Source organism: Pristis pectinata, chromosome 6 (genome assembly GCF_009764475.1).
Source record: "Pristis pectinata isolate sPriPec2 chromosome 6, sPriPec2.1.pri, whole genome shotgun sequence".
In the NCBI taxonomy this organism is placed as follows: domain Eukaryota; kingdom Metazoa; phylum Chordata; class Chondrichthyes; order Rhinopristiformes; family Pristidae; genus Pristis; species Pristis pectinata.
The window spans coordinates 26,799,764-26,816,652 of NC_067410.1; the positions used below are offsets into that span (position 1 = coordinate 26,799,764).

The 16,889-nt window shown below is 37.5% G+C and overlaps 1 protein-coding gene across 1 annotated transcript in view; it reads right to left on the reverse strand.

Annotated features, from left to right (window-relative positions):
• cfap20dc (CFAP20 domain containing) overlaps nucleotides 1-16,889 on the reverse strand; it is a 263,203-nt gene that overhangs the window by 61,718 nt on the left and 184,596 nt on the right. Inside the window, exon 14 of the mRNA XM_052017624.1 lies at nucleotides 1,434-1,539. Coding sequence (XP_051873584.1) covers nucleotides 1,434-1,539 — 106 coding nt within the window. The remainder of the gene's footprint in view (nucleotides 1-1,433; nucleotides 1,540-16,889) is intronic.

Here is a 16,889-nt window from a genome sequence, read left to right on the forward strand (position 1 = left end):
AGTCACTGTTGTGGAAAATGCCTGCAAGTGGGCTGACCAATAATAATCTCAATTTAGTGGATTATAGTGGGATAAAGCCTGCCTTAACTGATATTATGGCCATATCACATATGAACTGCAGCAGGAGTAGTACATTTAGCCCCTTGAGCCTGCTCCCCCATTTAATGAGATCATGGCTGATCTGACTGTAACCTTAACTCTGCATTTCCACTTATCCCCCATAACATTCCACCCCCTTGCTTATCAAAAATCTATTTACCAGTCTTAAAAATATTCAAGGATCTTCTTCATCTATTCTTCAAAGACTTGCAACCTGGGAGAACAAATGTCTCTTCTCTGCCTTAAATGGGTGACTTCTTATTTCTAAACAGTGACCTTCAACTCAAGGTATACTTCAGAATTTTTTCCTTTAATGTCCCTAGCTTTTTTATATTTCACAATCATTGGATCTATAGAGAGTAACTCTTGATCTTGTGGCTCACCTCTGGTGGTTGTTATAATCTCAAACTGATTTGTTTTCTCAGTAACTTCAACAAATCAGAACAATCGGACTTGGGGGGGGGGGGCAGGGAAAGAGGGGTTTACTTCATATTTTATCAAGTCACAAATTTGGCCATGACTCCATTCTTAACAATTTTAACAATAAATTTTCTGCATTTGGGAATATTTAATGAAATACTTATTTATATTAGCTATTCTCTGAGAGCATCCTAAATGTAAAGGACTCCAATATAAATTTTAGGTTCACTGAAGATGCAGTGGGTAAAAGACACACAAAAGATCAGATTACGTTTTTTGTACATTTGTTGTATGGTTAAAAATATTAAGCAGACAAGATATTGGAAGAAAATTCAATAAATATAAAATTTATACCCAATCCTAAAGTCAAAAGCACAATGAAAATAAATTCCACAAAGTGGTAAAAATCCTCAAAAGTGAGAGCAGATGTGGAAAAACACATCAGTACAATAATCAATTTTGATAAAAGGTCATCAACCTAAGACATTAACTCAGATTCTCTCTCCACAGATGCTGTCCAATCTGCTGAATATCTCCAGCATTCTCTATTTTTATTTCAGATTTAAAGTATCTGCAGCAGCTTGCTTTTCAATGTGAACAAATAATTAGCAAAAGGGAAGAGGAATTTCAAGGGAGCAATTTAACAAGTGGAAAAAGAAATAAGTTGCATGGCTGAAGTTGCAACATCATGACATCAGAAACACATTTAATGGACCTGATGTTTGTAGTTTTCCTCAGGGACAAATTGCACAATCATGAAGTGGATGTAGAATACTAACTGAAGGATGCAGATGCACATTGTGGTAGCAGTGCAGGAATAATTGACACATCAGCATGAATGCAGCAACACATTAAGATGAAGCTTTGATAATACTAATGAAAACTTGAAATGTACAGTCATTATTTGAACTTACCGTGGATTTGAAAGAAGAAGTGGATTCATTTTTTTCTGAGACAGAGTCAAAAGCATTTCGTTCTGGTAGTGATGGCCTTGATTGACAGGCTGTAAAAGACAGGAACATTTGTAAGGTAATGACATGTAAAGATTCTTTTAAACCGATACTTTTTTTAATCAAGCAAGGAAAGTCTGGAGACAGATCCTCCTAAAGGACTCATGAAATATAAAAGAATGAATATAAAATTCTAGCCTTTGTCCTGGGCTGAGTTATAGCGAGATGAGTTTATTCAATTTCTTAATTGCACAATCTCTCTGGTGGCTGGAAGTGGGAAGCTCATTATCTTTCAAATGAAATTAGTTACTGGAGTTGCTTCGCAAGCATTTAGAGCAACAACATTCTGCACTAGTTTATTAAAAGGGAAGAAAAACAGTTATCAATTAGAATAGAAAGATGTGAATGAGAAGGCATGAACTTACCACAACTACCCATCCAAAAGTTCAGTTTGCTCTCTTTTAAAAAGATTCTAAGCTGAAGACATGAGGACCAAGTAAAAAAGGGGGCAGATGTTTCTCCTCAGAAAACTAGAAACAAGACCTTTGTCTAATGTTCAGCTAAATGACTATCAATCACCCCACAGGAAAGTACTTGTACAATATCTTTATTTGTAATTTAATAATCCAATATAAATATTGTGACTACTAGAGCAGGTCAGACATGGTATTTTTTGATGAATGGCTCACCTTAACTCATCAAAAATTTCCCAACATCAATGTGACACATGCCAGGAGTACAAGGAGATACACTGATGCACATTTCTGGTGAATTGTATATGCAGCATTTGCTATCCATACAATGTGGTGTAGCAAATCACAAATGCATCTACCACAATACTTTCTTAAACTTACAATTTCCACTGCATAGGACAAGCGCAGCAAGGACATTAGAAAGCAATCACCTCAAAGCTACTCCAAGTCACACAATAAACTCACTTGAGCATTTTTCACTCTTTCTTCAATGTCAATGGGTTAGAAGACTGGAATTACCTGCCTGACACAATTGCTAGAGTACCTTCATCACATGGACAGCAGTGATTTAAGAAGAAAATAAATGGAAATGTAAGGTAAATGATAGCATCGCCAACGAAGCCCACAGTGCAAGAGAGAAATGTCTGTAAGTCTCTGTACCCCACAATGAAAAGGGCAGCTTATATTGCATTTACCATGTGTAAAGCATACAAGAACATTTCTTCACATGAATGGAAACATTAAAGAACATCTCTGACTTTGTAAAACCTTCAATAACTATTTTATTTGTTACATAATATCTGATCTCAACAGTATCAATGTTTAATATTTCAAGTCAATTACTGGTCCAATACACCTTATTAATCAATTCTTTCTGGGTGACAATCAGAAATGTGAAATTCATCACTAAAATTTATTACAAAATAGAATCATGTGGACAGTCCATTACTGCATGGTCAATTCACAAATTTAATATTTTATTATGAAATGCTGCAGTTATTTTATAATTGACATGTACTTCACTTGCACATATCAAAAGTCTCTACTTGTCCCTAGGTGGCACTGTAACTTCATTTTTATGTTTTGTTCAGAGTGCTGCTATAGTGATGTTATTGAATCTTTCTGAAATCTTAAATTTCTGATCATGCATGAAATGACTGCGGTCAGATAAGCCACAAATTACATGACTGGCCATTACAAAAGCTCTATTCCTCATACAGTAGTTAATAAGTGACATTTATTCTGTAATTCACTATTACAAAAATATCTGAAAGGAACAACAGTGAGGTCACCTTGCTAAATTTCAAAATATTTGCTTTGTCATTGATAGCAGAGCATCTCAATATAATATCAGTTGCTTGCATTTAAACAAAATAATATTGCTTTGTTCTACTATGCTAGGTAATGCCTACTTATTTTTGGTCTGAACCTGAACAAAAAAAGAACACCTTAATTTTACTAACATACATTAATAACTAAGAGGGGGTTAATCTGCAGTATACCTGTTGTAGATGATCTATCCATTACAGTTTTGGTTGGAGTGACCACCTTCTGGGGAGACTACATGCTATTACTGGTACCCTTGGCTGTACTAAATAGGATAGATTCAGAACAGACCCAGCAGCTCAAAATTTAGCAACCATGAGGTACTTCAAGCCATCAATAATAGAGCTATTTTCCACTCCAACGTGTAACCTCCCGGCCCTAAATATTCCTCAGTCTAACATTTAACAATAGCAATGTTCAAGATGCATTTAGACAGGCACATGAACGGGCAGAAAATGGAGGGATTAAGACCATTAGCAGGCAGATGCCATTCGTGTAAATTGGTATCATGGTCGGTACAGACATTGTGGGCAGAAGAACCTGTTCCTGTGTTGTACTGTTCTATGTTGTAACATTGCTATCACAAGAGGGGGACAACCCTTGTCAATTATGCACCAATTGAGTATGCCAGGCACAGCACACAGTGTATTTGAGTTACCAACCTAGTGAAGTTAAAATACAGGATTGCACTTTGGTAGGAATAAGAGAAAGGCAGAATGCAATTTTAATGGTCATAGATTGGAAAATGTCAATTGTCAAAGGAACTGGGTGTCCTTATGCACCAGTTATTGAAAGTTATTGGCAGGCACGGTAGTATAGTGGTTAGCAGAATGCTATTACAGCGCCAGCGACCCGAGTTCAATTCCGGCCACTGTCTGTAAGGAGTTTGTACATTCTCCCCGTGTCTGCGTGGGTTTCCTCCAGGTGCTCCAGTTTCCTCCCACATTCCAAACACATACGGGTTAGGAAGTTGTGTGCATGCTATGTTGGCGCTGGAAGCATGGCAACACTTGCGGGCTGCCCCCAGAACACTTTATGCAAGAGATGTATTTCACTGTATGTTTCGATGTACATGTGACTAATCTTATAAACACGCAGGTGCAGCAAGTGTTAAGAAGGAAAATAGTATGTTGGCTTTCAGTGCAAGATGTTTTGAGAACAGGTGCAAAGATGTCATACAACAATTTTACAGGGCCATGATGATACTACACCAGAGTACTGTGTGCAGTTTTGACTTCTTTCCCCAGGAAAGGATATGTTTGCCATAGAGGGAGTGCAGCAAAGCTTTGCCAGTCTGATTGCTGGAATGATGGGACTGTTGTAGGAGGAGAGAATGGGTCAACTAGGCCTGCATTCACTGAAGTTTAGAAGAATGAGGAGGATATCATACATAATTCTGACAAGGTAAGACAGACTGGATTTAGGTAGGCTGTTTCCCCTGAATGGAGTTTATGGAATGAGCAGTCACAGCCTCAGGAAATGGGGTGAAACACTGAGGACTGAGATGAGGAATTCTCTATCAGAGAAGATAGTGGATGCCAATTTAAGAGTTAAGTAGATTTCTAGACACAAAAGGCATCAAGGGTTATGGCGAGAGAACAGGAATATGGTGTTAAGATAGAAGATTGGCCATGATTGCTCTGAATAGTGGGCCTTGCTCAAAGGGCCAAATGGTTTATTCCTGCTCTTATTTTCTATATTTCTATGTCTGGATTAATTTCAGGGAATATATTAAGGAAGGTGACTTTTCACCAAAATATTGACAGTCAGATTTTCTGATCAAATGGAAAGTTGAGGAACTCTTTGTCAAAATAAACTGGCACTTTGCAGTAAGTACTGGGCTGAATCATGTTGATAGCTTACCACAGTTCTAAAGAGAACCACTGGTAGCTACAGTGAACACATCCAGACTTCCATGGATGTGCACTGCTGTGATGCTGTCAGATCAATATTGAACATGATCCGGCCCAGTATTTCCTTTGGAATTTTGAGATGTTCTCAAGTGTCCCTTCAAGGTCACCCAATACCTCAGACAAATAGGTGGAGCAGGGAAGAAACATCTGTCCCTGAAAACTGCCACTAGTAGGACAGTGATTTGCACATTAAAACTGCCTCCTTCCATTCAAGTCGACATTGACAGGCTTAAAAATCTCACTGGGTCTGTCTTGCACATCCATGGGATGGCAGGGCAATCTCCCCAGTCCTTTGAATTTTCTGCTGACAGCTGCCTATTTTTTCAGGTGTGAAGAAGAGCACCTATCCAATCCCGCTCAATAAAATCACCAAACAAAAACAAAACAGTATCCTGCTTTCAAAGCCACACAGAAATAATTTGAAAAAGTTAATGTCCATTTTTTAAATCATATTTATCAAGCCAGACTGAAGATTCTTCAATATGGAAAGCTTAACTGATATGATGGCAAGGTAGCCACAACTTGAATTTAACTCTGGAATTTTTATCTCTTTATCTGACTTATTAAAATCATTATCACATCAGAACAATTGTACAGTAAATCCAGTTCATCAAAATATATTTAATCCTTGTATATTCCAAATATTCTCTATAATCTCATTTTTTAATCCAATACCTACATTTTCCTTGATTTTTTTTTAACTCTCTGGCTATACTGTTCACATGAATGTAAGAAATGTCAATAGGACAAACTTGACTGTGCTTTATTGATGCCTTAAATGTAACAGTATTCATTGTGGTAATGCTACTTGTTCATTGGAAAAGCTATCATCCTTAGCAAATTTTGTTTGGAATTTCCTGGAATCAATGTGCATCTGTCAATTTACAAACTGCAAATGTGATTATTGACCTATGAATCTGATTTTGATGGTGTTGGTCATAGAGTTGCTCAACAATGCTCCCTTTGGCCACCACATCTATGCTGACCTTTTTGCCCATCTACACTAACCCCATTTGTCCACATTAGGACTGTATCCTTCTATGTCTTTCTTATTAAATTGTTTGTTTGAGGAAGATATTTTTCCCAGGAGAACCGCAGAACACTCTAGGATTATTTTGAAACAGGAATATGTTTTTTTTAACATTACCCAAACAAGCAGAAAGAGGTTTGATTTAACATCTCATTTTGAAACATGGCACTCTAACCAAGCAGCAGTTCCTCAGTATTAAACTGAAGCATCACATTCAATGACGTGTTTGAGTCCTGCAATGGGCTGGATCCCGCAACCTACTGACTCCAAGGGGAGATGGCCAACAAGTAAGCCAGCTGCCATTTTAAGATCATGGCAATGAGTAACAATTTCCATTTACTTCTCAAGATTATTTCATTTTCTCAAAATAAACTGATTTTTCATCCAAGCTCAAGGCCAGCAAAAACAGGGAAATCAAATTACATGCCTTCAACTATTATAGTGAGTTAACCAAGTGTCAGAAAAAGAAAGCTTGTCCAATATTACCAGCCTGCCCTGACAAGTTTTAATATAGTATTTTCCTTTCAAGCCAGCATGCCATTCTCTTCTTCAGTACTGTTTTAAGATGAGATGTTTCACCTTATGGATGTCTCTACAAATGATATTATGGTGCTTTCAGTCAAAGATGAGACCATCTAGTTTGTTTTATTTCTTTAAACATAGTATCAAATACTAAGCTTACTTGCACAAGTAAGACTAGGACTAGGTCTTTCAGTCCTAAATGGTCTACACCTTACTTTGAATCTGTGACACTTGTTCTCAGCCTGGGTAATAATCCGCCCTATATCCATCCTCTCAGGCCTTCTGAAGAATTTTGTACGTTTCAATGATTCTTCTCTCATTCTCCTAAGCTCAGGGGAAAAGCAAACGATGACTCAGTCTCCCTTCATATGACAGACCTACAGTCCCAGAAGCCGACCTGATGATTCTTCACTGTTCTCCTTTTATAGCAAATACATCCTTTTATTAGATAAGGAGACTATAATTGTACATGATACTCCAGAAATGGTCTCATCAAGTTTGATGCTTTTGTGTCAGGTAAGTAGCATGTGTGCAAGTTCATATATTTTCCATAGGATGAAATTAATAATTTTATATAGTATTTGTATTATCCTCTGAAATATTCTAGATAAATGGTATTAGGTCCACCACTTAATGTTTTGATAATTATTTCAAGTGCACTGCTCACACCAACCTCCCAACATTTGGTTCAACTGTTGATGTTTTCAAGACAGATGAAAAGAGTCAATTTTTGCAAGTGGCAAACCGATGACTTTAAAGGATAAGACACCAAAAATCTAAACAATATTTTCTGTTCAAGGATGCTTATTAGAAACATCCTCTGCTTCCTGCCGAAACCAGCTGCCAGAGGAAGTGGTGGAGGAAGGTACAATTGCAATGTTTAAAAGACATTTAGACAGGTACATGAATAGGAAAGCTTTATAAGGATATGGGCCAAACACATGCAAATGGAACTACCTCAGATGGATCAGCATGAACAAGTTGGGCTGAAGGGCCTGTTTCTGTGCCGGATAAGTCTGTGACTCTCTGACTCAATGGAGTTCTGAGGCAGAAATGTTCACACTTTGCCCTGTGTTGGGCAAAAATGCAATGTCATCTTGTCTTTCTTCCCTCATTTGGCAGACCTGCCATCCCAGGTACCAATCTGATGGAACTTTGCTGCACTTATTCTATAGCATCCTATCCTTTCTTCGGAAGGGGATCCAAACTGTACATAATACTCTAGCTGTGATCTCACCAAGATCATTTTGTCTTGCTAACAATATTTTTAAAAAATGCTTTTCATGACTGTTGATAATTTTCATTATATTCTGCAAATATAATAGTGCAAGTAGAATCACATGATCCCACATAAGGAATATCTCATGTTCCGCAAGCTCCCCTCTCTGAGCTAATGCTTTTATTACTGAAATTACCATTTACCTTGTGATCAAGCTTCATCTATAGAAGTGAAAATTGATTTCCCTTAAGATAATCCTTTTATTTGATAAAAAGATTTAAGCTTGAGTTTTTGTCATCTCCTATATCATTGGGAAAGATCGAGTTATTAAAAATGAACAGCTTCTCCAGAGCAAACTATTTTTGGTTTGGAGTATATTTCCAATCCTGATATCTATTATTAACAAAACAGAAAAGGTAACAAATATAGCACAGGTTGAGCTTCAAATAGCTTCACGCAGATAAAGATTCTGTTGAATAGGCAGAATTCTTCAGTGGGTACAAGCTGCATCAACTTCAGGATAATGGATGTATAGTTTATGTTATCTATACTTTAGAATGTGAGCTTGTTCAATTCTTCCCAAGTTTCCCAATTTGGTTTACTTCATGCTGCAAATATTTATAACTTTAAATAAATTGTACTTCTTTTTCAAGAGATTAGAAATATTTCAATAACTTCAACAACAGAAGATAACATAGCCATGACAGCAACCTTATAATATTTACAACACTGAAGGCTAAGTGCTGGAAGATGAGATTAAAAACACATGGGTGCCACTGCTCCATGTGTACGTGGTGGGCCAAATGGATGGTTTCCATGCTGCATGACTCTACAATCCACCTACAATTCCAAAACTTACATTTTCCCTATTGTTAACCATCAATTGGCCACAATAGAAAAATAAAAGTCAAAGCAAAATAAATACTTTGAACAACATTTAATAGTTCCAGCAATTTATATTGAACGGAAACAACAATTAATCACCCTTGTGATCCCTTTGTGCCTTTGGGTGGGATAACCCCAGTGACTGCAGCATGGCTGGTGTAAGGCTGCTGATATTCAGTGGGGGTGACACCTTAGAGGACAACCTGAAGTAGCTCTGCCCTGGAAAACCAGACTTTGTACTATTTCACCTTGGTATAGACTGCCTCAACCTAGGCTGGATGGCTGACAGGCAATTGCAAGGCTATTACTGGAATGACAATGATGAGCTGATTAGAATTGCCATGCTCAGAGAGGCAGGAGATATGTGCTCATTGGAACTATAACTTCTCCCCGAGGGAATGCTTCAGCTGTTGTAGTAATCTGTGAGAGGACAGACTGCTGGGCTTCTGTGACACCCTGCAAGTTCCTTTAACAACAGAATCTGCAGCTACTTTGAGAGCAGCCTGAGAATGCATGGTGGCAGTCTGAATTTCTGCTGAAGTACCTTGCTGTTAGGTGATTTTTACTTGTGCTGCAGTGGAAGCTGAGGCATTTGGCATCATGTTTGAGTCCACAAATGTTACAATGAAGTTGCCCATCTCCTCCATGCCGAATTGCACAGTCTCTAAACTGTTTAAAACCTCACCAGAATTGGTACCTGACTGCTTCATTTTCCCTTGGTGTTGTATGAAAGCTTTCACTGTGGTTAGACATTTGGGGTTTCAGTCCTCATCTGACGTCTTCTGTAGCAGAACTTCTGTGGGTTCTTATCCTCCAGGAAACTGGATCTTCTTCACTGCCCTGGCTGCATGTCAATTGGTTCCAGTTGAGACTTCCTGAAGATCAGATGCTCTGCATCTGAATGTCTTCTCCACTACTGATTCACCTGAAGTATGTACTTTCCACCTGGCCCCCAGTTTTACATCAGGGAAACTCCATGCATTAGAAGAGGTTTACTGCTCCTATGGATAAAGCTAAGTGCAGGTAAATGCTTTACTTGCTTTTCTTTATTTTGTTTTTTTTAATTATTTGTTAGTATTTTATTAATTAAACCCATTTTTCTACTTCTTACACTAAGCTTTTTAAACTTATTTTACTAGTTGATAAATTCTTTTGACTATAGCTGACACTGTAAAAAGCCTTTTACAGTCAATGAGCTGCCATAGCCTGATAGGACATTCTGGTGGCAAAGCCTCAAGATATGCAGTATTAAAGGCCTCAAAGCTTGATGCCCCTTCTCATCAGATGCCTGTCAGGATGTGAAGTCAGGGAGACTCCCTCCACATCTTAAAAAAGTGTGGATAGGCATTGACTGTGGACAGCAAATCCAGGCAGCAACCTGAAAGATGAAGAACTGGAACACACTCACTATATCTCTGCCAAATTAAAGATGAATAGTGAAAGATTCCTTCCCTATGACTAGGGAAGAAAGCCCTTGCTTGCAAAATTCTATGTAGATGGTCACAGACTACAGTTTATTAATATATTAACAATGCTATTCCTTCACAGTCTATGACTGAGCAATCACAAACACTTTTAAATTAAGAATTCCACCAATTTAAACAAAACCTTAGGGGGTCATTCGTGCCTTTGTCAATTGTCAACCTGTCTGTCACCTACTTAACACACCAGTGACAATCGACAGATTCTAGTGTTGCTTGCGGCAGTCTGGGAAGAGTGCTAAGGGTGGATAAATTCAGAACTGAAGTGATTTTAACTATCACTGACAGGACTGAGCTTGCTTGTGATTCTGGCTGGAGGCATGGTTGAACTTGCCTACCTTATTAATATAAATTTTCACAAGCATTGTTTCTCACAAGTCCAGATCAACCTACTTTCATTAGTTCCTTTGGAATGATTAAACTGGGCAGAAATACCCTCCCACAATCCGCTTTTCATTGCATTCCCTGTGTTCTTCCTTAGCCCCTTCTTCCTCTATGTGGCACACAAGGAGAGAAACTCTGTGAAGCAATTAAGTCCTTCAGTAATGTGCATATGAAATTAAATAGTCATCAATAAACTCAATATATTCCTCAAAAAAGAAATCACAAGTTCTCACCAAGTGTGTTTCAGAATCTTTTACCTTCATCCAGCAAAAAATGAATTGAAGCTTTGATGGTGCAAAGAGATAAATTCACACATGTATTCAGTTGCAAATTTGGAGGCTTCTTCTTAAATTAGTTTTGGCATAGAACATAACTAGCTGTTGGTTAACTCCTGCAGTATGTGGAGAAATTACTTAGAATATTGATAAAGGCTCTACCAGAGGAAAGTAATGTGTCTTTTTTTGTGTGTAGTTGCCATATGGAGAGTAGAGAAGGTAAAGCCATTGATTGTCTCTTTTTAAACTTGGTCAGAAATATATGCTTGCTGAGCCAGTACACATGACGTCCTTATGAAACGGAGCCGGTCTCAGTTTGCCTGTTAAAACTCAAGCAGATTCTGAATTTTAGCTTAATTGTATAATCAAACAAAACCCTTCTGGGATAGCTTTATTCTCTGGACAGCAATAACAGTACTTGGCAATTTACACACCACTTCAAAATTTTACTATTCCCTCATGATTTGTACCAGTCACTCCAACTAGTTTAAACAGATAGATTACAAAATCAGTCTGGGTTTACTCAACCATCTGATAAAACATATTTTCTTCAAATATTATGGTTTCTAGATCAACTGTCAACCTTTCCAGATTTTACCTTTTTATGTTTCAAGCCAAGCATTTGTTGCAGAAATGTCAACTTCAGAGACGTGCTTCTTAATGAAGAGTGAGACTTTACAAAAGTCATCAAAAATCCTAGAAATGTATTTACTTTTAACAAATGCCTTAAAAAGGTGACATTACCAACTCAGATATCCAATTTCAATTCCACATGAGATGTCCAAACAAAAGTGTACCAAAGTTTGCTCCTTTCTGCAGAAATATTTTACTTTGTACATTTAGAAGTTGGATATGTCACAGTGAAGTCATTTGCAAAGCAATTTAGCTCTGATGAGCACTGCTACTACAGATTTTTCTAACACTTTTTGTTTTACTTTGTTTTTTTATTATCGTGAGCTTTTATCAGAATATTTCAGCACTTGTAAACCTAAATGGTACTTTTTACTTCTAATCCTAATATCTTCTCCATATTCTAGAATTTAAAGTTGTAAATATTTCACATAGAACTGAATTGAGGAGACATTAATAGAGCTTAAGCACAATATAATGCCAATTTTTAGCAAAATAATTGGAGTGCAGCATACATGGAGTGTGAATTGAATGGAGTATTAAGCTCAGGAATTTGGTTAGTGTGGGAACTTAGTGCAGAGGTGCTGTTCTCCAACTTAACTTAGGAAGGTAGAATAACAAAAAAAAGTAGGGGCATTTCCAGTGGAGACAGATGAATAATGAGCACGTCTAAAAAGATAATAGAGAAGAAATATAACATTTCTTAAATCTCGGATAGACAGCTGAGGCCTATTGACTGCAATTCCTGCACTATGTGGGAACTTGGGATATTTCATATGCATGGACCATGTATGTAGGAACTTTAACTCAAGCACAAAGTTTCCAAGTTTTAGACACCTGGAGTAACTGCAGAACACAAGAGATGCTGAGAGTATCATATACTCCATGGATTGGGCAGTTGCAGCTACACAGAGTTCAGGAAAGAAAGGGGATGGTTATCTTAAAGGACAGGAAGAGGCAGGAAGTTCAAGAGTTTTCATGCTCTGTGTCATTCTCAAACTGATAATTGGTAAATTGGTTTATTATTGTCATATGTACCGAGTTACGGTGAAAAACTTATCTTGCGTACCATTTATATAGATCAATTCATTACACAGTGCATTAAGGTAGTACAAGGTAAAATAATAATGGAATGCAGAATAAAATGTTATAGTTACAGAGAGTGCCGTGCAGTAGACAATAAGGTGCAAGGTCAAGAGTCCATCTTATCGTACTAGGGAACTGTTCAATAGTCTTATAACAGTGGGATAGAAGCTGTCCTCGAGCCTGGTGGTATGTGCTTTCAGGCTTTTGTATCTTTTTCCCAATGGGAAGGGGGAGAAGAGAGAATGATCCGGGTGGGTGGGGTCTTTGATTATACTGGCTGCTTCACCAAGGCAGTGAGAAGTATAGACAGAGTCCATGGAGCAGAGGCTGGTTTCCGTGATGTGCTGTGTCCACAACTGTCTGCAGTTTCTTGCAGTTATGGGCAGAGCAGTTGCCATACCAAGCGGTGATGCATCCGGATAGGATGCCGTCTATTGTGCATTGATAAAAATTGGTGAGGGTCAAAGTGAACACGCCAAATTTCTTTAGCCTCCTGAGGAAGTAGAGGCGCTGGTGAGCTTTCTTGGTCATGGTGTCTATGTGGTTGGACCAGGACAGGCTAATCATTATTATAATCATAATAATAATCATCATTAGAAACAATGAACTGTAGTGAGGAATTAGTGATGATCAGAAATGCTGTTTTCATAGCAGATTCTGTAGTCAGGGAAACAATCAAATGCTTCTGTGACTATCCACACAGGTCTCACATGGCCTGTAGCCTCCCTGGTTCTAGGGTGAAGGACATAAAGAATAGAGTATAGGACATTCTGCAGGGGGAAATGGAAGAGCCAGAAGTTATGGTATATGTCAGAATTAATGACATAGAAAAGAAAAGGGCTGCCAAGAGTCAGAATTTCAGGAGCTATGGAGGAAATTGAAAAATAGAACACAGAACAAAGAACAGTACAGCACAGGAACAGTCCCTTTGGCCCAAGATGTCTATGCCAAAGGATCCCAAAGGCTGTAATCTCTGGAATGATGTGATGGCATTAAAGAGGGTCCAGAAAAGATTTACGAGAATAGCTCCTGGGATGAGGAACCATATTTACCAGGATAGATTGAACAACAACACTAAAATGGACTTGGTTGTTTTTTGTTCTAATAGTGTTCTTCCTTGTAAAACTTGTGTACAATTTATGTTTAATTGATGTTTTTCTTGTGAATGCTGCTTATATGATGCTATATGTCTGTGATGCTGCGGCAAGTAAGTTTTTCGTTGCATCTGTGCATACATGTACTTGTGGATATGACAAACTAGGCTTTGACTTTGAGATTAGAGTGGCTGGGACAGTTTTCTTCAGAGCAGAGAAAGCTGAGGGGAGATTTGATAGATGTGTGTGAAACATTCAGGGGTCTGGACAGAGTGGACAGTGGGAAGCTGGTAGAAGGGATAAGAACTTACATTCACAGGTATAATGATGAAGAGAATTAAGAATGTGGTTGGAATCTGGAATGCACTGCCTGTAGATGGTGGAGACAGATTCCACTGTGACCTTCAAGGGAGAATTGGATAAATATATAGTTAAGAAAAATATGCAAGGCTGCGCAGAAAGAGTCGTTGGCTGAAACTGGAGTTGCACTGATAGAGAGCTAGCGTGGGCATGATGAACTTTCATTTGTGCTGTAACCATTCTTTGATTCCATGGTTCTGCTGGATCTGGTTCTGGGTAATGAGGTGGCCAAATGGACTAAGTATCAAGAAGAAAAGGACAGCCTACCTACGACTAAATCTTTGTAAGTAACAGAACATTTTGAGAGAGCAGCTGGTAAAACATACAAAAAGATGAGACTACATAAATTTTGCAGGGTATTGGCTAGGCCACAACTGGAGTACTACATCCAATTCTGATCAATGCAACTTTTGAAGCATGTGATGACCCAAGAGACAGTGCAGAAAACATGTAGTACAAAGATTAGATACTTCAGCTACACGATTAAAATGGAAAAGCTGGGGTTTTTCTCCTTGGAGCAAGAATGTTGAGAGGAGACTTCATAGAGATGTTCAAGATCATGACAGTTTAAAGAGAGTAAACAGAGAGAGATGTTCCTTTTAAAAGTCAGTTCAAGCAACAGAAAACGTACAAGATAAATAATAAAAGATAAAAACAGGAAGTGAACAAAAACTTTCTGTTTTACACAAGGGGAGTGGTTATGATCCAAAACTCACTGGCTGTATAGAGAGTGGAAACAGAATCAATCAGTGCTCTTAAAGGGGACTAGATAGAAACTTGAAAGAAAATAAGTCTCAGGGTTACTTGAAAGAGAGGAAGAAAAGGAATGAGAGGATTGCTCTGCAAAGAGCTGACACAGACTTAATGGAGTGAAAGGTTTCTTTCTATGTTATAACAACAATATTTTCATATTAAACCTTGGGTACTTTGTTTTGTTTGTGCCAGTTCTCCCGACTGAAACTGAAAAACCCTGACAGTTAACAACTTAATCTTTTCCCAATGCAAAAGAGCAAAACGTCTGCAGTAAAAGCAGATCTCGGCTGAATAGATTTAAAGTTGAGTACAGCAGAAAGCATCAAAATATATGGAGTTTTAAAACAATTCAACTGGCAATTATTATTTTTACATACTGTGACCTGCACTGATTTTTTTAAAAACAGCACCAGCATTAAAAAGTTTAATCATAAAAGTAGATATTTACAATGGCAAATTTTGTAAATTCAATTTTGTTGAGTCCCTGTTGTTTATACTGACTTCTGCTTGTATATATCAGTTTCCAGGTTCTGACAAACACTAATAAGACTGGCAGGAAATTGTGGCATTGATACTGGTTAGTAAGGCCAATAATGAATACAACATAAATATTTTGATTTATACCTGTCCTGGAAATTCCAAACTATTAGCATCCTTTTCTAGCCATACACCATTCATTAGATAAAATAGTTTCTGTATTACTTTTCCAATCTCTATAAACTGACTTCAGCAATGCAATTTCTATGGTTTAGTTTTTATTATAACTTAATAATAAAATGCACATTAAGAATTTCCTTCCATTATATTACATCTTGTAATAAATAGAAATTGAAAATGTGACATTTTATTCTTAATAACACAGCACAGGAGGAGATTATTTACCCCATTGTGCTTGCACCAGCTCTTAGAAATAGCTATAATTAGTCCAACTCCTCTTTCCAAATTATTCTGCATTGTACTTTAAGCAGAGGTCCAATTTGAAAGGCATTATTCTTACTGCTTCCACCATCCTTTCACATAATGGATTCCAGTTCATAATGTGCAAAGTAAAACAAAAGCTGCTTTACACAACCCTGGATTTTTCATCAAATATTTTAAATGTCTATCCTCTGATTTCTGACATTTCTACCAGCGAAAACAGCTTCTATTTTATCAGAATCCCTCATTATCCTAAGTTCATCAATTAAATATGCCATTAAATGTCTGTTCTAAGGAAAGTTGTTCCAGCTCTTCAAATAACTGACTTACTAGAATGGTATCATTTCTGGTATCATTCTCGTAACCTGTACATTTTTCTGAGCTGCTTGACTTTGATCTTCTTTCTAAGGAAGGCGACCTGAAATGAATTTATCTCGTCCATGGATTGATTTATAAAGTTCAACATAATTTCCTTGCTTTTGGGTTCCATGACTACATTTTTAAAGCCTTGAATTCTATGTGCTTTTTAGAAGCTTTGTTGAATTGTATAACACCTTCAAATATGATGTTAGTTGATACTCTACTTATCTCTTAGTATCCAAAGATCTATCAAAGAATCTTGTCTTAAGTGTACCCAGCAACTGAGTGTTCACAGCTTGATGGAACACAGAATTCCACAGATTCACTACCCTTTGAGTGAAAATATCTCCATGTTTCAGTGTCCAATCCTTTATTTTGAAAATGTGACCCTTAGTTCAAGCCTCTGCAGTCAAGGAAATCTTCCTTCCAGCATCTACCCAGTCAAGCTCCTTCAAAATTTTAAATGGGTCACAATTTTCAACCTGCAACAAGCAATGCTGCTTTCTCACAGACCTTGAGAAACGTTTCCTGTAAAGATCCAGTAATCTCTGCTCTAATAAGTTTAAATAATAAATTAAAAATTATTAGCATGTTTAATCTGTTATAGTCTTTGAATATTTATGAATGTCAAAAATTCACATTCAATCTTGGTAACAGCTTTGACAGCCAGGTAAGCTTGAGACTGGGGCTTAATTGGTTCCCTGAGCTAGT